The 25,072-nt window shown below is 41.0% G+C and overlaps 1 protein-coding gene across 11 annotated transcripts in view; it reads right to left on the bottom strand.

Moving 5' to 3' along the window:
• Positions 1–12,406: 12,406 nt before the first annotated feature.
• QTMAN (queuosine-tRNA mannosyltransferase) overlaps positions 12,407–25,072 on the bottom strand; it is a 278,206-nt gene continuing 265,540 nt past the window's right edge. For 9 of the 11 annotated variants that reach the window (XM_089520080.1, XM_089520079.1, XM_089520086.1 and 6 more), the window contains one exon: positions 13,524–13,596. Coding sequence is in view for 2 of the 11 variants with exons in the window: in XM_089520087.1 (XP_089376213.1) it covers positions 13,513–13,596 (84 nt within the window). In the remaining 9 variants the exon portion in view is untranslated. Of the gene's footprint in view, positions 13,597–13,925; positions 13,970–25,072 lie in introns of all 11 variants that reach the window. The other 2 variants (XM_089520088.1, XM_089520087.1) reach the window with 2 other exon arrangements.

Here is a 25,072-nt window from a genome sequence, read left to right as displayed (position 1 = left end):
GCCCATCTGGTAATTTCCAAAGAGGGAAAGTGGGAAGAAGAGAGAAAAGCTAAGACCTTTAAAAGCAGCTGAAAAAGTGGTGTGACTGAGGATTAATCAAGGCATTCCCTGCCAAACCAGGACAGTTTGAAGGTATGGCTATGTGCTGGTTTGACGAAAGGGTTGCAGAAGGAGCAGAAACAGTATAGCAAAATGAAAAGAGCATGAGTCCCATGTCTGTTCTTTTGGTCTTTCCAAACATAGAATGCATTAAGATTGCAATTGTGGGAAGGTGGATGCCTGGGGGCCATGAGCAGTGAGTGCTGCACACTTCCTTCAATGTATACGAAGCTTCTTTGCAACAGGCCCAGAAGTGAGATACAGGAGGAGAGAGGCTAGCAAAAACAGTGCTCCCTCTCAAACAAATCTGCATGTTAGCCCTTCCCCACTTCCCCTCAAAATTATTACTGATCCTCAAGCATTTGAAAATGACAATTAAGTGCTTGAACTGAAGCTAATTCATTTTTAAAATGACCCTCTTCACCCCCTTTTCTCCTTTCTTTCTTTGTTTTAAATTGCTGCCTCTATTTTCTTGGCCTCTCTCAGAGTGCTTAGGATCCTTCCAATGTAAAAAGCCAAGTGGATGTGAAAGCCAGAGAACATAGCTGTGAGCAAGAAACATGAGCACACACTCACCAGCCCAGCCTGCCTCCAAGAGCTCTACCTAAAGCCAGAGGAGGCCCCTATTATCTGGCTTTTGTTAACCACTAGCCTTGCAAACCACAGCACTGCCCTCTCATCCCCAACCTTTCTACTTTGCTCCTGATGTCAGGAGAGGCATAGCTGGGGAGAAGCCTCTGCAGTGGATGACAAAATGTGTGAGTGTCGCAGGGACTCATAGTTCAGCTACCTTCTGTTTCTCCTCCCTACTCTTCTTGTTTTTTTTAATTCCACTGGAAGATTTCACTGTTAACCAGCCTTTCCTTTACAGCCAGGCTTAAGGACAGTCTTAAAAGAATAAAAAAGTTCTATGCCAACTTCTTTCAAAATCCTTTTCACTTCAAGGATTGGCTTGTTGGTAATAAAAATTGCACTTGGAATCACAAATGACTACTTTTAAAAGAGCATCTATAAATTTAAGTGACACTGAATAGATTTGGGAGAAGGCAGGGAAGGCTAGTGGTTAGAGCATTGATTTTGCATCAAAGACAACTGGTCCCAAATCTTTAGCCTTCCACAAAGCCCATCAGCCTCTGGTGGACAAGCCTACCAGCCAGGGTTGTTGTGGTGAGAAGAAATTGCACAGGATCTTGAGGTCTGTGTAAGAAGGGCAAGGAGGAAAATAAATGGAAGTAAAATGCTGACATTGCTGTTGTTGTGTGCCTTCAAATCATTTCCAACTTACAGCAGCCCTAAGGCAAACCTATCATGGGGTTTTCTTGGCTTATTTCTTTAGAGGGGATTTGCCATTGCCATCCCCTGAACCTGAAATTGTAACTTGCCCAAAGCCACCCAGTGGGTTTCCATGGCTGAATGGGGATTCAAATCTTGTTGTCCTGAGTCACAGTCCAACACTCAACCACTATACCACTGACTCTTCTTTAATTAATACTGCAAGATTTCAGGTTGTGAGGTTGGTTGCTTCCCCCACAAACTTTCTTTAAAACAAATAGTACGCATTATAGCTCTTACTGGTCATATTCAAATATTCTCCTATTTAGACTGAATTCTTTTGATTCAGGAGTAAGGCCTACTCAGTTCAATGCAACTGTTGTTGTTGTTATCGTTATGTGCCTTCATGTTGACTCCAATGTGTGGCAATACTATCAGGGGGGGGGGGGTTCTTGGCAAAATTTATTAGATTTGCCATTGTCTTCCTCTTAGGCTAAGAGAGTATGGCTTGCCCAGAGTCATCCAGTGGATTTCCATGGCTGAGGAAGGAGTTGAACTTGTCTAATGATGTTCTAGCCCAGTACTCAGACCCACTATGCCACAATGTCTCTACATATGTACATTATGTGTTGTTGTGTGCCTCCAATCATTTCCAACGTATGGCAATCCTATCATGAGGCTTTCTTGGCAAGAGATGTTCCGAGGAAGTTGGCCTTTGTGTTCTCCTGATGCTGAGAGCATGTGACTTGTCCAAGGTCACCCAGTGGGTTTAATGGGCGAGCTGAAAATCAAACCCTGGTCTCCAGAGCCATAGTCCAACACTCAGACTACTATATCACATGTTTATATCCTATTTGTTCTCCTCAACAACAAGGTGAGGTAGGACATCTTCAGAAAATGATTATCCCAAAATGTTTCAAAGAATTTTAAGGAAGAAAACTTTCACTTTGCTCTCTCAAGTCCTAATCTGCTATTAACACTGTCTTTTCAACAAGAATATCATTATTAATAATAATTATTATTTTACACCACCATAGCACCCTGTAACACAACCAATCTAATCCAATTTCAGAAACTAAATAGGATCAGGCCTGAGAGTGTGATTTAACCCAAGCCACCCAGGGGGCTTCTCTGGCTGGAAACTTGAACCCTGGTCTCCTGGAGTCCTATTCCAACAGTCAAACCACTACACCACATTGGACTCACTTTCTAATAAATATATGACTCTTTGCTACCTCAGCTTGCACTCCCTGGTGTGAGGTTTAACCATGGCAGTGGTCTCACTAAACCTCTGCCTCGTTGTTCTTGTTTTTATAATAACTGTTTTTTTAAAAAAAGAAAGCTCATTCTGGCTGGCCTCATTTAACCTTGATTTCCTTCTCAACCCCTCTGCCCCGCTTGCTTTCATCCTTTTGGCCCAGCTAGCCTCCCTCATTCCTCCCAGCCTGCTCAGCTCTTCAGCAATAAATGGAGGGGCTCTTCCAGAGTTTAATGCTCCTTGTTAAAATTCCACTCCCTCTTTTCTCCCCCTCCTTAGAAATGTTTTTGGATAACATTTTTGCCTCCTTGAGTTGTGATGTTCCTCTCCTGTCCCTTCCAACTTAACCAAATGTTAAGGCAGGCTGGCTTTTTTTGAAAAGCTGGAGCAAAGACGGTGGACTTGGCATCTTCCTCGCTTTGGGAATGGTCTTTCCTGGCAGGAGTCAGAACTCAGGATTTTGGGGTTTGTTTTATGTGGGGTTGTTTTTTTTTTAATGTGGTGATTTTTCCCATTAAAATGCAAAACTGGTTGGTTCAGTTGCTTCCTCAGAAGCAGCTTCCTTCACTTTTCTCTAATGAAGGATTTGGTGAGCCGTTTGCAGAAAGGGTGGTGCTGGAAAGGCAAGATGTTCAGTAACATGTGATTATCAGTTTCCAACAATAGCCAGTCACATTCCCTAAGAGTGGAAGAAAATATCAGAAGTTAATACAGCATTGCTATTTATTACCTTATAATTAAGGCACTGACAGTTTTCCTATTATAAAACCTTATTTGCAAAGGTTCATAACTCAAGAGGCAAAAATTTCATTTCAAGATAATGTCTGGATTACCATGTTGAAGCATTTAAAATATTTTAGTAAAATGAATTTAATCTGTCACAGGCTTCCCATTTCCCAGTTCTTGTTTTGCAATTTCTCCCCCCTCCCCCCGCTTCCCTCTATTTTGGTTTTGTTTTAATTAAAGTGCATTTTATAACAGCAATTTTTAAAGAAACATATTAGGTGTCCTGAACTAAGACATTGCACAATGGGATAGCTTCTTGTGTGTCTGCGGTGGGTGTCTCTTTCTTTCTTTCTTTCTTTCTTTCTTTCTTTCTTTCTTTCTGGTTGTAAATTGAGGTTCCTGGAAGCAAATTATGCCAATTATAAACTTTGGACTTTGGTATTTCTTAGGAATCTGCAGTCCTAGTGTTTTAAATGAGTTCTGGTGTTTCTTTTAAATGAGCCAGTTCTAGTGTTTTAAATGAGGCTTTACATGAAATGAAACTAAGCTTTTGCTACCTTGATTTAAAAAAAAAAAAGCTGGGGTGGGGGGGGGGAGAGAAAGGAGGGAAAACAATACATTGGGTAGCTCAACTTGGAAAATGTTGGTTTCAAATCTTTCAAAGAGAAAACTGTTAATACAGTATAGGCAAGCCAGTTCCAGTGCCTTCCAGCTGCATTTGACTACAACTTCCAGAATCCCCCAGCCACCATATTACAGCTAGTACATGGATTCTGAGAAGTGTAGTCCAACACTTCAGTGGCAGGAAGGAGGTGGATTGATGCAAGTGTTTGCAAAGTTCAACACAGGATGATGAATTGCATCATGAAGACTCTTCCAGACAGTTCTCAGCACAATATCTGCAGCTCTTTACTTGGCTGTTGCATAAGATCTGTTGTTGTTGTGTGCCTTCAAGTCATTTCCAACCTATGGCAATCCTAAGGCACTCTATCATGGAGTTTTCTTGGTAAAGATTTGTTCAGAAAGAGTGTACTACAGAGTGCCTTCCTGTGATGCTGAGAAAGTGTGACTTGCCCAAGGTCACCCAGTGGCTTTCCATCGCTCTCTCACATATGCTTCCATGCTCTCCTGCTTTCCCAATGCCGTGTTCCCTATTAGCTACATGGTTAACTAAGCAGCTGATAGAAAACACAGGGTATTATTTATATGGCTCACATAAGTATACTTAACTATGTGTTTGTTGTGTGCTTCAAGTCATTTCTGATTTATGGCAAATCTAAGTTGACCCTGGCTGCATACAGAATTAATGCAGTTTGACATTGCTTTAACTACCATGGCTCCACCTAATGGAATCCCGGTATTTATAGTTTGTTGTGGTACCAGAGCTCTCTGACACAAAAAAGTGAAATATCTCACAAAACTCCAAATCCTGGAATTCCACAGCACTGAGCCATGGCAGAAGTGTTAATTCTGCAGTGCAAATGCAGCTCCTATCACAGGGTTTTCTTGGCACAATTTGTTCACAGGGGGTTTGTCCTCTGAGGCTGAGAGAGTGTGACTTGTCCAAGGTATTGATGTCTTTATTCTTCTAGCATAGAACACACTTTCCTTACTTTCTCATACCAGAGGGACAGACATGTCATGAAAGCAAGGTAAATCTCTCTCAAAGAGTGAAGATGACTAATGAAGGCAGATATTGGTTTCTGAATAACACAGCAAAACTGTTCAAGTACTGGCCTTAGAAGGGATTGGGAAGCCACTGTTCAGGCTCTTTCAGACAGCAAAATATTTTGTGTTGGCACTGTTGCAGCAGCTTCATAACTGTAAAACAACTGGGGGAAAGGACTATGGCTATGCAACTGGGACCTATTCAATAACGCCTAAGATGAAGATGACCTCTCCTCTGCCAGTGTGTTTTTTCCCCCTTAAAGACTTCAGTAAGGTGTCCTCCACTGTAATCTCATGATGTGGGGCAAAACCCCAGCCTGGCTTTCTCCTGTCTATGGTGAGGGTAGATGACAGAACTGGAACATGAATGAACTAAGATGAGCAACCATCATTTCCCCAGTTTTCAGCCCCTTTTAAAACAGCATTCCAATACTGTTGCCAAGTAGTCCAAAACAACACATACTGGCTGGAATCCTGGAGCCCTACTGAATTATACCAGTATATTCCATTTTGGCTACATGCTATGGACTCCTGGGATGTGTAGTTCAATCAAGGGGCACCACAGGAACACTGGCTGAGAATTCTAAATGCCACTCCTTAAACTGCAAATTCCAGGTATCCATGAATCAGAACCATGACAGTTAAAGTGGAATAGTGCTGTACTTCTGTAGTGTGAATGGTCCGCTCGTGACATACGTGTACTTTATGTGCAGTTATGTCCTGTTTATGATCATTGTGCAAAGGGATACGTGCAGCTCCTTGCTGAGTGCCTCTGAAACGTGAAAGCCTGCTTCAAAGGGTAGGTGCAAGCTCCCTTGGCCATTTAGTAGCTTGGGGCCTAGGAAACATCAGCTACAGCCATCTCCCCCTGACCTCCAGAGTACTTGGCTGGTTGCTGTTTGCCACAGAAGAGCAACTGGGTGGTTCTTGAAATACCTGATCCCTTGCCTGGGCCATTATATGGCCAAGGGAAGGTATATCTGCCAGTTAAGTAGATTTACATATCCATTATGGTGGAACCATCTAGGTAGAGTAGTATGCTTCATCTACCCTGTGCAATGCAGGGTGTCTCAGTCATCATATGGTGTTTTCTTTAACAACTGAGAATGGAAGATCTGATAAGAAGCCACACACGTGGCATTCACCCCATTTGATAGTAGAAAACTGTATCTTTTTGCCATAATTACCACATTTTAATGAAATATAAGATCACTGTTTGATATCATCATCATCATCATCATCGAATTGTAATTTGTGGGTTTTCCTATGCAGTATTGTAAACTGCTTTGGAATTTTTGGAATGAAAAAGCACTGTAGAAATGTCTCAAGAAGTAATCAAACAGACAACCAGACAGACAAGATGCTGTTCCAAAATAGCTGCAGCATGGCTTTCATCTTAAGTAAGCTTTCCCAATGCAATGTCTGCAGGGTATATAGATGAACATGAGCCACAAATGAACAGCTCCCGATTAAATTAAATGAAAGGAAAGCAAGGGGCGATTTCTACTTTATGTCTCTGATAGACCATTCTGAAAAATTTTCTCCAGTGCTGGTGACCTTGGCTGAGAAATTCCCAGTTTGGTTTCAAGGAACTAGTGTTGAGTTCCCATCTTTACAATGTAACCAAGTACTAGAATTTGCTGTAGACTATCTTGTTTGCAAGTGCCAGCATGGCATAGTGGTTTGAGAACTATGACTCTGGAGACCAGGGTTCACATTCCTGCTCAGTTACTGGAAACCCACTGCATGACCTTGGGCACATCACAGACTCTCATCTGTAATAGGTTTGCATTAGTTTTACCATAAATTGGAAATGACTTGAAGGTATGCAACAACAAACAACAAAGGCTGTCTGCAGGTATAATGCCCCCTGGCACTGGTGGTAGTGATTCTACATTTCTACCAGCCCAATTGTTCACAAAAAAGGGTTAAAATCATTTCAGAAGGGAACACATTTACTACATGTAACGAGTACTATGTACTCTATGTACTGAAAGCAACAATCTGAAGAGGCCAGTGTCTTCTATGGCTGAAGCCTACTGATGCAACCAGGAACCCAATTTTCCCCAAGATCTTTGTTAGTGTAGAGAGTCTTCATGTATTCTCTTTTGAATGTTATTCTTATATAGAGAATGTGGGCTAGAGGGATCCCCTCCTCATCTGTTAATTTTATTTCTTTTCATGAATGCCAAGATAGAACTTGATGTCAGGCCCTCTCATCTCTATAACCTTGCGGAATTTTTATACAATTTCACCTTCAATATTCCTAATCTGAAGTGATTGGAAAGCTAAGTGAAACTTTGATTTGAGAGACTAAGGACATGTCTATATGGGTGAAATGAACCGGTCTCAATTCAACTGTGGACTGTCTTCATGACATGAGGCCAATTCCACATTGAATCCAGGTCATCCCTGCCTTACACTGGTTTGAAACGACTTACCTTTTGCTCTGGATCTTACAGGAAGATCTAGAGCACTCCAGAGCAACTCTGGGTGGGCTGTTTACCATAATGAGACATGGGATCTAAGACTGGGTCTGGTAAGAAATAAATAAACTTATACTGTACAAGGGTTGACTAACCCAATTTACTATTACTTCAGTGAGTCTGTTTAGAACTAACAATGTGATTGGAGCCAGAGTGTCTTTTAGTAGCATGGGCTGGTACATTATCTTGACCCTACCCACACTTAGGAAGTATAGTGGACCCTTCTCTTATGCAGGGGATCCGTTCTGCCCCCCGCTCGCATAAGGCAAATAATGTGTATGCTCGAGCCCCACTGAATATAATGGGTCTTGGGTGTGGCAGCACACACACACCACTCAGTGTATTGCAGTGTGGCTTCACCATAAGCTGAAAACCGTATATAGTATGCCTGCATATGGTGCAGGCACACTGTACATTACTATATCACTTATCAGTGCACTTAAGCACTCCCTAAGCAGTTTACAATGTGTAAGCTAATTGCTCCCAATGATTTGGATACTCATTTTAGTGACCTCAGAAGGATGCAAGGCTGAGTCCCTAGGATCAAACTCACAACCTTGAAGCTGGGAATGGCTACAGTTCAGGCATTTAAGCACTGCACCACCAGGGCTCCTTGCTTCAGTGTTTCCATGGAATCTCCCACTTGGATTGTCTGGTACATGAGCACCCTTTAAAAAGGTAACTTCAGCAAATCCAGAACATGTCTGTAAGACTGCTAATAATAAAAAGTTAATGCAAGGTTGTTGGTTGTTTTGGTCACCTTCAGTGCATTTTCAAGCCATATTCAAAGTGTGGATTTTGACCTTCAAGATCCTTCATTACTTGGGACTTTGATATTTAAAGGCTCCTCCTTCCTCCCTTGTACTTCCCTGGATCATGCCATGTGGTTACAAACAAAAAAACATGCCTTCTTCATACTTGCATAGTGATCACAGGTTACCATCTTCAAAGATGCCAACTTGGCACCTACTCTTTTTGGCACTAGGCATTTTTCTTTTTTTTTTATCAGCACTTTTCCTCTCCCCCCCACCCTCTTTTTTTTGGCTGTAATTTCCTTAAATCTTTTTTAGCTTTCATTTTTCATTCTATGCTCGATTTTGATCTTAATTTGGGTTTGAGTACTGTACCACATTTTATTGAACTAATCATTTTTCTGCTATTGTTTTAAGTTTGCTTATCCTGTATGCCAGCTTTCCACATGTGGTACCTTTCAGATGTTTTCAACTATAACTGCCCTCATTCTAGACAGCATGGTTAATGGTGAGAAATGGTAGAAGCTGTAGTCCAAAGCATCTGGAGGGCACCATGTTTGGGATGTGTGTTCTAAGCCACTTACAGATGTCTTCTTAAACACAGCAAATAAATCAGTAATAAATCCTATGTGTGAGGTAGAATTCTCCCAAAATGTGAATCAATCAAAATGCATTTATTTCTCCTCTGGTTGAATAAACCAGTTTAAACCAGTGAAACAGCTGTTGTAGTTCTCATTTGCTGTTAAGTAAGCATTGACATATGGGGACCCTATGACTGAAAGATCTTAACAGCTCTGCTAAGATCTTGCAAACTCAGGGCAGCTGTAGGTTCCTTGATCAAGTCAATTCACTTGTAGTGTTGTTGTTTTCCCTACTGCTTTCAACTTTACCAAGCATTATCATCCCCCCCCCCCCCCGGTGAGTCACGCCATTTCATGATATATCCAAGGTACGGTAGTCTCCCTTTAGACTTCTTGGCTTCTAGGTAGAGTTCAGGCTTGATTTGCTTTCAGACCCATTTACTTGCCTTTGTGGCAGTCCAGGGTATTTATAGAAATCTTTTCCAGCACCACATTTCAAATGGATTCTGTTCTTGACAGCATTTTTCACTGACCTCCTTTCACATCTATACACAGAAATTGTAAACACTATGGCTTGAGTAATGATGTAATGATATATCATTATAGTTAAGAATCTTACCTAGTTCCTTCACAGCTGTTCGACCAGGGTTTGATTCCCAACTTGGGTGACCTTGGGCAAATCACATTCTCTCAGCTTCAGGGAAAGGTAAGGGCAAAACTCTTCTGAACAAATCTTGCCAAAAAAAATCCCATGTTAGGTTCAGTTTAGGGTCTCTATAAGTCTGAAATGACTAGAAGGCACACAACAGCAACTACAATATTGGTGTCATCTGAATATCTTAAACTGTTGCTGTTCCTTTCCACAATTTTCATTTTTCCTTTCTATGAGCCCAATCCTGTGTTCTTTATATGGTCAGCATATAAATTAAACATATAAGATGATAAAAAGCTACCTGATGTTTTTCTTTTTGCTGGAGATGCCAAGAGTTTGAACCTGGGACCCTTAGTAAGCAAAGCATGATGACTCCCTGCCAACTGAGTCTTGTACAGGAAGGTTCAATGCACATGTAATTTCACACCATAAGTAAAGGACAACCAGTGAACCTTTTCAGTTGTCTTCAAGATAGATCAGCATGTATTGTCTCAGACACATGGCATTAAAGACTGGCAAGTACACATTTTGGTTGGGCAGATGCAATTGAGATTGGAGGGGTTCTGGGTGATACCTTCCTGACTCTTCTCCTGCCTGCTGGTTTTCTCTTAGAACTCCCACCTACCCAAAGATAATTTCAGATTGCAATTGTGCACACACATGTTAAAAATGATGCCTTACCTTGGGAAGTGTGGGGAGCAACCCTCTCAAGAAATAGAAAGGCTACCATTCAACAAAACCACATCTTTTGGATATAGTCACAATTTGGGGCCTTTTCACTGCAGTTAGAGCAGTATGATTCCACTTTCATTGCCATGGCTACATTATATGGAATCTTGAGGAGTTTGTATTTTGATCAGAGGTGTGACAGCTCTCCGTCTGAAGTTGTTGTTGTGTGCCTTCAAATCATTTCTGATTTATGGTGAACCTAAGGTGACATATCATGACATTTCTTGTCAAGATTTGTTCAAGGGGAGGGGGGTTTGACTTCCTCTGAGGCTGAGAGAGTGCAACTAGTTCACCTAGTAGATTTCCATGGCCAAACAGGAATTCAAACCTTGGTCTTCCAGAGTTGTACCTCAACACTCCAACCATGCTGGCTCTCCTGGCTGAAGTACTCCCTAAAGAGCAGTTCCCAGGATTTCATAGACTGCAGCCATGTCAATTAAAGTGGAGTAGGAATAAGTTGGTCCCAGATTCAGTCTCCTAGAACTCACTACCAAAGGCGATCAGGACACTGCTTATCTCTTTGTCCTCCCATCAGCAGACAGACTGGAAAGACAAAAGATAGACCTTTGCCAACTGAAGCTTCCTACTATAGAAGGATTTTTTTTAACTGGGTGGGTATTTCTAAATTATTTTTATTTTTATCTCTTATTTTCTATTCTAAATTGTTTTTATTTCACCTTTTAGATATTTATGTATTTTATACTGATTTAAACAGCCTTGCATCCCAGGAAAAAGTGGAATAAAAATTAATTTAATGAATTAATGGATGAAATCTTCAAATAAGACACTCTTTACAGCTTTTTCCAGTCAGAGCAGATAATACAAGAGTCAGATGGACCAAAGATCTGACTCCTATCAAGGCAGCTTCCTAGGTTTCTACATCCTCTGTGATGTGATAGCTTTCACCTTCAAGAAGTTTCTCATATATATATATATATAAAACACATCTAAAAGCGTTCAAAATTACACCTACTGTACTCTCTGTTCTCCCAGCTCATTACAATGTAAATATAAGATTTAAAAATACTAGAATGTGAGATGATCATAAATAGGTTTTTAGAAAGGGGGGGGGGGGGAACAAACAGGAAGGGGACAATTTAATTAAGTTGGTCCTGAAGAAGGTAAACCTGGGCTTCATTTCTTAATAAACTTTTCTGCTGATCATGCAATAGAATGGTAGCTGTGTGTTTCCCAATTATTGTGCAACTATGCTCATATTTCAAGCACTTTTAACAAAAGGGCCAGTTTACCAAGCCGGTATGGGATGCTGGGATATTTGTTGTGTCACCCTCAGTGTAATATCCCTAATATTTATTTTTAGCAAGGGATTAAACCTCTGTGAAGTTGAAGGCTTTCATGGCCGGCATCCATAGATTTTTTTAGGTTTTTCAGGCTATGTGGCCATGTTCTAGAAGAGTTTCTTCCTGACGTTTCGCCAGTATCTGTGGCTGGCATCCTCAGAGAGGATTAAACCTTCTTGTGAGATAAGAATTGTGTGCTGGGGATGTTTTCTTTACAGACAGCAGCACAGGAGTATGTGTGCACATGTGCCTTTGAGTGTCCTGTCAACTTATGGTGATCTCATGAATTCCATAGGCTTTTCTTAGGCATGGTTTTGCCAGTTTCTTAGGCAAGGTTTTGCCTACAGCACCTGGTATTCATTGGTTGTCTCCTTTCCAAATACTAACCAGGGCTAACCGTACTTAGCTTCCAAGATCAACCAGGATCTGCTGCCTTTAGGTTATTTAGGCCCTAGCAGAGGTGAGAATGGCTGAAATTAACCAGCACACATCATGGAAGACAAGGGTGATTTTTTGAAAGGGGGCTGGAAATATAGCAAGTAAAGAAGAGCCTTTGATGGGTGGTTGTGGGTTGGATAGGTATCTCATGGTAAAGGACCTCTCTAGACTCAAGATGGGTAGGGAGTGCAGTGATCGGGGATGGGGGATTGAACAGTGCAATCTCTTTTAACATTTTTTTTTGCCCCAGCATCATCTCCTGTCTAGAACAAATTGGGGGAGTTGTTGTAACATTTCATTACTATTTGAAAGCAGATTCTAGTGATTCCCCAACAGTATTTGTTGACTCTTGATGCAAGGATGTTTTCACCAATAAACATGCAGATAGAGCATACACACTTATACATGAATGAGATACACTAATTAAAAATTACAGCGGGTACTTTATTAAAAACACACGGTACAATTCAAATCTTCAGAACATGTGCCATCAACAAACGCAGCCGCTTGACTGTTGGAATAGTAATCAATTTATCTTGAAAAGCCTGTATTTATAAGTTGGCTACAAAGCCCTTTCCCCTCCCACTTTCTTAAAACAAACCAGGCAGTAATGTTAAAACAAGCAGGATGTGTGTGCGTGTGCATGTCACCATTTTGACGTCTATCCGTTTGTTCTTCAACCTTGAGAGAAATAAAACAAGTGTCTCGGCTTTCATTTTATCGGATAGATGGCACCATGTAGCATATTTCCCATGCTAGTTTGAATTACAGCTGTTTATCTTGCAGCTTTCTTTAAGATTAATTAAATGCAAATGTAGCTCTGTGAATCATGGGAATACCTGCCAGACCCTTATTAATACCTTCGCTTAAAAACCCCTGTGCCACAGAGCCATTAATTTGCACAAAAAAAGTGGGGGGGGGGAGAGGAAAAAAAGGGAGGAAGGGAATGAAAATGCAGCCCTTAACCTCTGAACAATTCCCAGAGGCCTGCCGAATAAACCCAGGGTATGCTGGTCCTCCTTTCAGACCCTGTGGCCCTTGGAGTATGTAGTGAGGCTCCACTGATAACCTGACAACCCAGGTAGAAAGCTAGCCAAGAAGCGAGCATTTGAAGCTTCAATCTTGGCTGCCATCACGCCAGCAAAAAGAAAGAACTCAGGCACCATGTCATCCAGTACAAAGGATAAAAACAGATTCAACCGGAAATTCAATGTGGCACCACATATGGGATACATGAGTGCAGTTATACAACAGGCCACATTTTTTTTCTTTTTTGAACAGTCTCCTACATGTGATGCTGAGGACATGTGTAACCATCGTAACGTCTCTCGGAATCTGTATTTAATTTGAGTTGGGGTGGTGGCAGGGATTGGAGATCTGAAGCCGCCACAGGTTTGTGGCAGATGGCTCTGTGTCAGCTATGACAAGCAGCCAGGCTGAGCTTCCTCTGCCGCTTTTCTTTTTCTCTCTGATCAGGTAAATATGGGCACACTCTGGAAAGTTCTACAGATTTTGCCTTAGGCTGCAAGTTTGTGACTTAGCCCCATCTGTCACAAATCTTCCTCGGGTTCTATTGCAAGCAGAGACCTGAATTTACCATGGAGCGCTGCCCAAGAAAACGGAGAGATCTCTCCCTATGAAAAAAAAAAAAGATAGAGAGAGAGAGAGAGAGAGAACATGAACAAAATAATCAAGGGAAAGTGTACTTGGTTTTTCTCCTCCTCCTCCTTCCCCCCTTTTTCAAGCGGCAGCAAAACAGTCTGTCGAACACTTGATTAACGTAAAAGATGTACTATTGTCTCCTCTTCTGAGATTTTTATCCTGAAATTGCGTGGATAGTATAAATACTGCTGTAAAACCAGGCTCAGAAAATCCTGCCCCTGATTGGATCAAGGTATTAGAGACTCAATCCCAGGTTAGAATGACTTTTGCAAACAAGGGCTTTCTGCCACAAACAGCTTACCTGACATCAGGCAGGCTGGGCTGCTGCTCTTAGACAGTTTCCACCTGAGACAGGAAAAGCTTTTAAGAACATACCTGATTATTTCATTACCTTGCCTCCCTCCCCTTCTCTCAGCAAAAAAATTACCAGCCTTTCAGGCTTTTCAGCCACAGGCAAAATGCTCGAGTAAACAGCAGGACATGTGGCAAACATTTTGCTTTAAAGTATGACATTGACAGGAGACCGAGCACAACTTTGTTTGGCCATTCTTAAAACATGCATTGTTAAATAATTATGAGCAGACTAAAGTGTAAGTGTGTGTGTGTGTGAGAGAGAGAGAGAGAGAGAGAGAGAGAGAGAGAGAGAGAGAGAGAGAGAGAGAGGAGGAAAGACACATTCCTTTCCCTCCCACCCAATGAATGTTCGTATCCAACCCCTGTGCAGGAAAAGCAGTATGCTATTCGTAGCATCTTGAGTGATCATTCCCATTAAAACAGAAATTCTAAAGAAACAGGCTGGTATTCAGTATTTTTGGTTACAGATGCATAACCTAGAGTTATGAATCTGTAACTGATCTGTATTCAGTATGTAGTCTTATTGCAACTTATTTTATTTATCTACCTTCCCCTTCCACTGGTATTGATCGCTCTGGTCCGCCCCAAGAAAGATGTCTCACCTCTAATATCTCCATTTTAACTAGTATCTCCATTTTAACTAATTGCATTTTATATTGTCATTGCTTTTATTATGTTTAGTTTTTAAGGTAGGGAGGGGGGCTTGGGGTAGAGGATTATGTAGATTTAGTTTTTAAGGTATATGTATTTTATTGTTCTTTTTGTCCCTTTATAACTCACCTTGATCCATTGGGAGAGGCGGGATATATATTATTTTATTTATTATTATTTATTATTTATTTTATTCATATGCTGCTTTCTCCCGGAAAGAGACTCAAGGTGGCTCACGGATAAAATTAGTTAAACACTTAATAAAAACGTTAAAACAATTAAAACCATCTCATTAAAACAGTATAAAATTACATTAAAATATTTTAGTTTTTTTTTTACTTAATAGAACATTTACCCTATATAAAAGCCACCCTGACAATGATTATAAATTAAAAAGCTGCTTGAATAAAAATGTCTTTGCCTGCCAGCTAGGAAGCCTGCTAGGAGGGTGTTCCAGAGGGTGGGATCAGCCACTGAGAAGGCTCTCTTGTCTCCTCACCAAGCTAACCTGTGATGGTGGTGGGACAGAGAGAAAGTCTTCCCCTAAAAATGTTAGAGTTCTGGAAGGTTTGTATGGAAGACTACATAAATGGCACCCCACATCCTTGCAAGAGCAAGCAGCTGGATCAAGTGAAAAAGATCAATTCAGCTTCCATTTGAAATGCTAGGAGGATTATGTTTCCACCGCATTTCTGCCAGTCAGCAAGGCCATGACAATCAGGAAAAGGATCCCTGTTGCAAATCCTTGTCACAGTGTCACTTACTGGTGGGAGGTACAGAAATGTCATTCTCCTTGTGCCCCATTCAGAAGCCAAACAGACCTCCTTCACTCTATCTGGTAGCTGGTGGGTTGGTTCAGACAAGAGACATAACTAAGGATACTGGTGATGCTATGTTCACAACCCAGCCTACTGGTTTCATTGGTTCACTTTAGCAATGGTAGTCATCCTTCATTTTAAGGAATGTGCCAGGCCAATAGCACATGACAGGGATTTCTTTTAATACTCACCCACTCTATTTGAGCCCACCTTTCTCCGAAAAACAATTACATGTTGATTCGAAAATCTCATCTTGGTTCATTGCATTGCAATGTCACCATAATTTAATCTGGGCAGTGCTAATCTATGTGAAATGATCTGGTGGGTCATCCACTGCTAGCATGATGGCTATGCCTAAAAAAGGGATTGCCATTTCGATTGATAGATCGTGGGCCAAGCAGCCAGGACATGATACCGGAGCTGCACAGTTAAACTGCTTGACATGCTTTTCTTGGGCAGGAGGAGGAGTGGGGCAGGTTTGGGCCAGGACCACTGGAGGGCTGCCTCTTTTCTCCTCTGCTTTCCCTTAAACTAATATTTCTTGCAGGAAGGAATGTGTCCATCTAGTACGTACTTGATTCTTTTTTCCCTTTTAAATTAAAGCAGTTGGGGAAGTGGTGATTGTCAAGTGAGGAAATGGTACAGGAAAGGAAGGGGTTAATTGCTTTACTTCTTCCCCTGACCCCTCTTCCTCCTCCATGGCTCAGACATGTCAATGCAGGAATACTTGCAAATATGTATTGTCCCATTTCATGGCTAATTTGGTCTTCAGTGAGGAAACTTTTCCTCCCACTCTGGTGAGGAGCTCTTGGGTTTCTGTCCCAGTTTATGTGCTGTTTGCACGTGTACTTTGTGAGCATAGATTATCAACACCAATGTTCATGAGCACTGACTTGTGATCCTGAGGAGAACAAGGTAATGCATGACATGGTGAGCAGATGTTAGGCCTGCCTGTCTGCCAAGAGGTGGGGTCTTGTCCCTAATCCCATTCCTGAGTCTCAAAGGATCAATTCCTCACTCTCTTCTGAACATAGAACTTGGAAAAAACACTTTTATAGACTACAACTCTCAGAATTGCATAGATATCATGGTCACTGGCCATGTTGGGAAGGTACTTCTGTGAGCTATAGTAAAAAAAAAGTATTTCCACCCAGTTCTACCAATACCTAAGGGGAAAGACTTTGGGCAAGTCACATGCTCTCAGCCTCAGGAGAAGGCAATGGCAAGCCTCCTCGGAACAAATCTTGCCAAGAAAACCCTCTGATATGATATTAGGGTCACCACAAGTCAGGAACGACCAAGGTACACAACAATAAGAACAATAGAGGGTCATTCACACAGTCACTATGCACTTGAGAGGTATCTGGGGCACCCAGAAAGTATTACATGAAAAGGAGAAGCCCATGTCCTTCTCTCCAGCTTAGAGCTGAGAAATGGTCCAATGGCTATGCCACACTTTTTGCCACATCCCAAACATCTTCTGGGGGGGGGGGGGGGAGGGGTTAGAAAGGGTTTGGGGCCAAAATGCCACTTATGGGCCACACATACCCCTATCTTACAAGATCTTCAGTGGAGGGTCTCCTAAAGCTGAGGCAGGTCACTCTGATGGACAGATTACTTTTTCTCAGTGATGGCACCTCAGTTATGCAATGCTTTCCCCAGAGAGGTTTATCTGACACCTGTTTCAAAGCCCTTTGGGCACTAGGCAAAAGCTCTTTTATTTTCTCAAGCTTTTAAGATCCACTTTCAATCCTGCTCACTGCTCTATGCTGCTTTCACAGTTTCTCGTGATTTGTGTGCATTTAGATAGTAATATTGCCATTCTTTTTCATAAAATAATATGAATAGACTGGAATGACAGCATGAAAACATACAGCAAACAAATCTTTCTCCTTCTCTTTTAAACCAACACTCCCCCCCTTTATTAAGGGGGGGACCAATTCTAGTGGTCCTGTTAGTGTGGAACCACCAGGAACTCTCGTTCTCTTTTAAAAACAGCAATGCCCAGTCATATCCCATTTCTGGGGGCCAGCTGAACACTAATGAAAATTGCTGCCCTGGGAGTGGTGAGGCGTGTACAATAAGCTATGAAGCAGCAAACAGTTAATAATAGGACAGTGAAAATTCACAGTGCCAAGACAAAGAAGAAAGAATGGGAAGTGGAACATTACCTTGATATTTTCCCCCTGTTCTCTATGACAAATAATAGCTTAAGTATGGCCAGAGGTGAGATGTTGATTCTATATGGAGTGGGTTTTACTTGTGATTTCTAACTGCCTATATTCTGTTGCACAACTGAATACTCCTACTTTGGGAAGGAAATATCAGGCAAAAGAGCCATCCTTCTTTGAGAGGGAGAAGGGATAGATTGCTTCAAATCGGCTGAATTAAGCTGTAGGAAAAGGGTCATCAGTGGCTTTTGCAATCTCCTGTTGATGTACCTTTTGTAAAATTAAATTATTATCCTTTAGGGTTTTTTTAAGAAACTATTTTATTTCTCTCTCCCTTCCCTGTAACATTCCATGGGCTCAACAGATTCAGCTCTTACCCTATTCCCCTATGTGCTCTGATGCCCTTTCTCAAACATTTCTAACTCATCAACCAGTTTTAATTCCCTCCCTAAAGAATGCTAGAAGCTTGTATTCCCAGTCTAGTTTTGTAACAGAAAGTTCAATGCCCTTGCTTTTTGATACTGAAGGTTCTTCTGCTCAGTATGGCAGTTTTTCTCCCTATTGTACCTCCAAGTGCTCCAACAAACCCTTCTTGTCACTTTGCTCCCTCTGGGCTAAAATAAGAATGCCATGAGGGAATTAAGACTGACCTGACGAAAGGCAATCCCCAGACTGTGCACAAACACACACGCGCACACAGCAAGTCCAATTCCAGTTCATTATCAGAATCCTTTGTATCAAGGTGGTGCAATCAAATCAAAGCATTCTGATGAAAGATCAAATACCTCATTTGAAGATCATTCTTCTTCCACACACATTTTCTTCTAACAGCACTAGCAAATTCATTACTGCCTCTCCCTTACATTCAAGATTTTGGCATCTCTTTCATTTCAGGGTTGTTGTGCTCTGAGCTCTGCATTAGTTTCCTTACATCTCCAGGCTAGAGTTTGCTAGATTAGGAGATACTGCTACTGTAAGGGTGGTGGGTAGAAGATGGAAACCATTCAAACAAAAACAAGGACACTAGAACTACTGTTTTGTTTTGAAAGTAAGAAAGTGCATTTGTTACAACTGTGCAGAGAGATCTTGTAGCACCTTTGCTATAAGATCTCTCTACATACTGATTCTACAGACTAACACGGCTAAATCTTTGAATTCTTGTTACAACTATATCTACAGTGGTGCAAAAAGAGAGATGAATAACAAGCAATCACTGCTTTTTGTTCACCTACTGTACCTTGCAATTAAGCTCACTAGTCCAATAACTTTCAACCTTTCTCCCTAAAAATTAGCAGACCAGCTTGTTGGCCAAAGGAGCTTCTGCATGTCTATCACAGACCTCTCAGTGCATATGGCTATGGATTCTGGAACAAGTTCCAAAGTTCACAACCTGATCATCATTCTAGGCTAAGGGGAGTAAACCTGTCAATGACTCTGTGTGAACTACTTGCATCCCAAAATACAGTACATCCAAAGTTGACCCCTGTAGATGCACATTGCATGGGAATGATCAAATGGTGATACGCAATTTGTCTTTCAGGGAAATTCCTGTGTGATTCCTGATCTGTTAATTGAAGAATCACTTGTAGGTTTCAGAACCATCTCAATTCAAACACAATTTACTGCTGGCCTTTGTCTAACTAAATGATGCAACATGAAATTTCCAGCTGGGATTGCTTTCTATCACATCTGACTAAGAAAACATGTTAAAAGTTCATCACATTCCTACCTGCCTAGCAGTGGGATGTGTGAGAGAAACTATCTTCTTCTGTGCTGATAGCATAATCCTGGTCAGGTGAGTCGGGCTACATGGTAGAAGGATCCAAGTAAACACTTCAAGCCCACCACTCTTCATTTGTATTGTCATGAAGTCATCAGGAATTCTGGGGTTGAAAGCTATCAATATGCTAATGACACTGACCTCTATTTCTCCTTTTTGTCAGAATCAGTTGGGGCTAAACAGGTCCTGGCCACGTGCCTGGATGCTATAACTGCCTGAATGAAGAATAATAGGCTGAATCTGAATCTTGATAAAATGGAGAATCTATGGAGAGGTAGTTCCCATGTCTGGGAATTGGAAGTGACCTCCCCTGGATGGGGCTGCATTTCCATTAGAGGAGCTAGTGTGTAATTTGGGATTAGACCTGGATCCATCTTTGTCACTGGATGTCTAGGTGAACACCACGCTTCAGATTGCCTGGGTCCAGCTTTGACTGGCTTAAGAGCTCTGACTTACAAAGGCTGCAGTAGTTTACATGCTGGTAACTTCTCAACTAGATTATTGCACTCTATGTGAGTCTTCCCCTGAAGTTAAGCCATGGGTTAGTACTACTGCTATGTAGCAACTACACTGCAAACCGGAACTGTAGACCACAATGCCTTACCGAACCTCATAACACCAGTGAGGGCACTACTATCAACATGGTTCTTGTCTCAATTAAAGGCACTAGTGATGACATTTTAAACCCTGGGATGTCAATAATTTAAAGAATGCCTATATATACTTGTCTAAGGGCTGATAGCTGTCTGTGGGAACTATACACTACATGAAGACAGGACTTCTCTCCTGTGGCTCTCCATGGGTGGAATATTTGGAGGCATGACTGGCGTGGACTTTAATGACACCCTAGATCCTGGCTTTTTCTCAAAGACCTTGACTTGAATAAGTGTAAACTGTTTTAGACAGGTTGATATTGTTTTAAATTTGGCCTCACTTTCATATAGGGAAGCGAGGCTGCAGGAAGGGGATGTTTTTGTTTACCCCCTAGGGATGAGACCAGGGGTTGAAAGTAACACTAGACATCTTGAAAAGGTGAGTTGAGTTGGAGCCTATAGGTTTTTAAAGCCTGATCTACTTTATACTCTTCCTCTTAATTGTTGCTCAGCCCATCTCCCCACCCTTCCAGGGGTGCAGGTTGTTACTGGTGGCCTCTGGGACAGGTAGAAATTTTCTTCCTCCCTTTCCAGGCAATTTTTTTCTGACTCACCCTGCGGTATTTCTGTATGGAATAGGAGCCATTGGCATGGTGTGTGGATTATAAATAGGCAATCACTGGCAAATAGGTGGGGAGAGAACTGAAGGAATACTAAAGGAAAACTGAAGCTAAGCACCTCTAGGCACCCATTTGGGAGCATCTCTACACTTCCTCTTGTGGGTCTCAAGGCCTAACTGCCCTTTGGGCATATTTTTCATTTATGTCATGGAGCATGATGGTGATGGGAGCTCCCTATGAAGGTCTCCCTTATTGATGGCTAACTGGGTGACAAGTCAAAATATTAGCTGGCACTCAGAACTTGGATGACTGAGGTCCGGTTGGGATTTGATGCCACATCCAGAACATCCAAACCTAATAAGTTAATAAAGAGTGGCTTTAGATACCTAACCTGTTTCTCCTCTCCTGTTTCCTATGGGGTGAGCAATTGGTCTTATTGTTTTAAATTGCATTGCAATGGTTTTAGTCCATATGCTACTCTAAGATCTAATAACATGAGATATCAATATCTGGATGAATAAATAACTTCTATTCCAAGATGGAGGATCAAGAAGGACTGATGCAGGACATAAACGAAGGCAATACAACACAGTAATCTGAAACCAAATATACAATAAATTTGCCAGATTGGCTTGTTGCTACGCTTCATCAAAATTATAACATTTTTGTCCAGGAAGTTCCCACGCCAGCTGATATTAAATTACTGAGCTCAAAACAAGGAGAAAAGTCTTAAGGTCTGTTTTGGGAACCTCTGGATATTGTTGGATGGTAGCTTCCATCAGCCCTAGTCAGCAAGCCAATGGTGAAGGATTAACATGTTCCTTATGCCTGCTCTAGATAATGAGGCATGTTGTGTTGTTTCAGTGGTGTACATGACATCTTTACTGCAATCTTCTGTCAGCAGCACATTTAATAGCAAATCATGATGGGATTGAAGATCAGGTGCTATTTGGTTTGGGAGTCATCAAATGTGCTGAATGAACTCATTTGGTCCCTGAAAAATGTCCCAGGTAACTGTAATGCTAAAGTCCAAGAAATAACCAATAAAGCACTAGCTTACATTTGAACCTTAACATGGGTGCCATAATTAACCAAAATGTATGATTAAGGAAAGATATGATAGTGACTGATAACCAACATTTATTTAATTTGAATAATTTATTTCACTTGAAGTGAACTTGGACTTTAGGTGAATTAATTGGGAGATTGAATTAACAGATGAATTTCCCATAACCTGTTCTCACACACACATGTTGTTAGGACCGGGTGATGAGTCACCAATATTGTTAAATGCAGAGAATCTAATGATAATTTCTATGATGGATACAGCAATTTAAAAATTTCATTTAACACTAGGGAATCTGGCTCTTGTGCTGTTATTAAATTTAACCTATGATTTGATGGTATCCTATGACAATATTATCCCAAATTAATTCTCTGTCTGTCTATTTAGACATCTATCCATCCAAACAATTAAACTATTACAACTAATATAATTGGCAAAAAAGAGTAAGACGTGTTAACTTTTATTCTGCTTGTTGTGGAGAGGAGCCACAGAGATTTTGAGTCACCCAAAGAGTTACCCAAACTATGTCTAACCTCTGACCATAGATATGTTCATAGTCAAAAGTTTGCAGTCTTTTTCTAGCTGGAATGAACCAAATAAACAGCATAGTTTTACCTATTTCTGTTAGATTTAGAGAGCAGAGGTTATTAACATGTGTGCTTTCTGGGGGAAAGGGTGTTATTCTTAGGTTTTACTGCTGCTAAACCATGCAGTACGCTTGGAGCTCTGTGTTCTGATAGACATCAACGTTTAGTAATACTTGGCTTCACTTTGTAACGAACAATGCACCTAAGGCTTACCCACAACACACGCTCTTGTGCCTTATTGCTTAAGTTGATTGCCTTTTTGTAGCAAGCATAATTCTGTCTCCCTTTTGCCTCTAACTTTGTAACTTGGCACAGGCACTGCATATAATTGACAAACTAAGGCAGCAATGCATTTGACTGTTTTAGATTATATTATTAATAAGCTTGCAGCAAAAGCAGGGGGAGGTTACTAAAAATTTCATATTTTAAACAACCTGTTCTTGTCATTTTGTTTTGTACAGCAAAGAGAAGGAAGATCAATTTTTCTGGAGAATATACATTATGAAAGACTCTTGCTTACTTTTCTAGTATGATGTTTTTGTTTTCTAGAACATCACTCTATTTCTAACTCCTAATAATAAATTGAAGTGGAAAACATTTTGAAAGAATCAGCAGAAACAAGCTATGCTCCAGCTACGGTGCAATCAATTCGGGACTCAGCCAAATTGATAGTGAGGGGTATACTGTAATGTGGTTTAATTTGCCAACTGCCCTTCCCTGGTTTTCACTTACAAATCAAGAGGGCTAGAAAATTAAAAGAATACCTGAAGACAGACCTGTAAACCTTCCAAGCAGCAAAACTCAGAGTTTTTGTTATTTGGAGTTCCTTAGTGTGAAGCTGATAGGCAAGGCTATGCGGGAAATAAGTGTGTTTGTCATATATTATTTTTAATTAATTAATTATTTTAATTTATACCCAACCTTTCTTCTTGTACAAGATCCAAGGCAACTTACAAGCAATTAAAACAATGGGCCAGGCAATACATCAGTCCTCAAGAGAACAGGCTGAATGGACAAAATGAAGTTACAAGAATACAAGGGGTGGAGGTAGATTTTGTGTAGTTTTGCTCACTTTTGCATTGGGAACAATAGGACAAAACCTAAAAGCAAGCAAGTACAGTATTAAATTCTTTATACACCTTGCTCAACAAAAAAGTGTTTTTCTAGTAGCAAAATAATAAATAAATAAGGACCTGTAAGTGTGGTGAGAGCAGTGGTTGTAAAAGGAATTTGTAAATTAGACTAAGAAGCCTTTGAGTCAGAGAACTGTTCTCCTTTTTCAAAAGCACATATTTATATCACCATTCTATTTCAGTGGTGGATAACAACCATATGAGCTAGCTTAAACTGAAGGACAGTGACAAATTCCAACTTTCTTAATAAGACTCAGACTGCCAGTTCAGGAAATTATTTAGGTCTGGTGTTCTTGGTGGCTGTCCCATTAATGTGGAACTTCCTTCCCTTGGACACAAAATGCAAGTATCTTCCACAAACATTGCTAGACAAGTTTTTAAAAGCAGGCTTTTTGTGAAGCACAGATAAAGCTTGAGGATGGGACAGAAATGGGATCAAGATTTTTGTTTGCTTCACCTGCCAGCATACTCAAGAGCATGTCAGAACATATGGCCATTGAACATGGTCAATCCTCAATGGACTGTTCTGAAGATGGACCATGGGATACAGAAGTGTCCTGTAGATTCTGTGTCCTGGAAACTACACACACACTTCTGAAAATCTTGGGGTTCCTTGAATATTACAATTACTTCTGTTATTTCTCAGTAGCAGTCATAATGCAGTAGTTGAGTTCCCCATTATCTTTTTATCTTGCTCTTGCCTCTGAATTTTATTTGGTGTGTGTAATACACAGTATCTTTCTATTTAAGAGCCAGGCTTAGATAGCAATAGCAACTCCCTCTTTGTTAGTAAATAGCTTTATTTTTTTTTACATTTCACTTAGAACTGGTTGTAAGAAGTTTGCTTGTTTATATATCATACCCAAGTCCTCATGTTCCTTATGCTCCTATAAAGTATCTACTAACTTTCCATTTTTTAAGAAAAGTTCTGGAATATTTGGTGGCCTCTCAGCTCCAGGGCTTTCTAGATGAAATGGATTATCTATATCTATTTCATTCTGGTTTCAAGCTGGTTATGGGACAGAGATCACAGAATCACCTTGGTAGATGACCTATACCAGGAGCCAGACAGGTGAAGTGTGTCCCTGTTGGTTCTGCTGGACTTCTTGGTTGCTTTTGATACCATCATCCATGGTATTCTTCTTGGTTGCCTTGCTGAGATGGAACATGGAGGCACTGTTTTACAGTGGCTTCATTCATTCCTGGAGGGCAAAGGGCGGTGCTGGGGGAGTCCTCTTTGAACCTCGTGGTTCTGCTCTCCATGTCATTTAACATATACATGAAACCGCTGGAAGAGATTGCCTGAAGTTTTGGGGTTTAGTGCTATCAGTACGTGGATGTCACTGAACTCTATTACTCCTTCCCCCCCCATAAACCAAGGAAGCTGTTTTGGTCCTAAAGTGGTGCGTACCATCAGTAATACATTGGATGAGAGTAAACAAATTGAAATTTAATTCAGACAAGATGGATGTGGTCTTGGCCAGTCAAAAGGCAGATCAGTGAATATGAATTCAGCCTCTGCTGGATGGGGGTTGCACTCCCTCTGAAGATGCAGGTTTGAAGCTTGGGTGTACTCCTAAATTTAACTCTGAGCCTGGAAGCCCAGGTTTTAGCAATGGCTAGGAGTGCATTTATACAGTTAAAGCTTGTGTGCTAGCTGCACCTTTTTCTTGAG

The sequence above is a fragment of the Sceloporus occidentalis genome, unplaced genomic scaffold (genome assembly GCF_023333645.1).
Source record: "Sceloporus occidentalis isolate IW3139 unplaced genomic scaffold, rSceOcc1.0.p SCAF_4, whole genome shotgun sequence".
Taxonomy (NCBI): Eukaryota; Metazoa; Chordata; class Lepidosauria; order Squamata; family Phrynosomatidae; genus Sceloporus; species Sceloporus occidentalis.
This window is presented reverse-complemented; position numbering and strand designations above follow the sequence as displayed.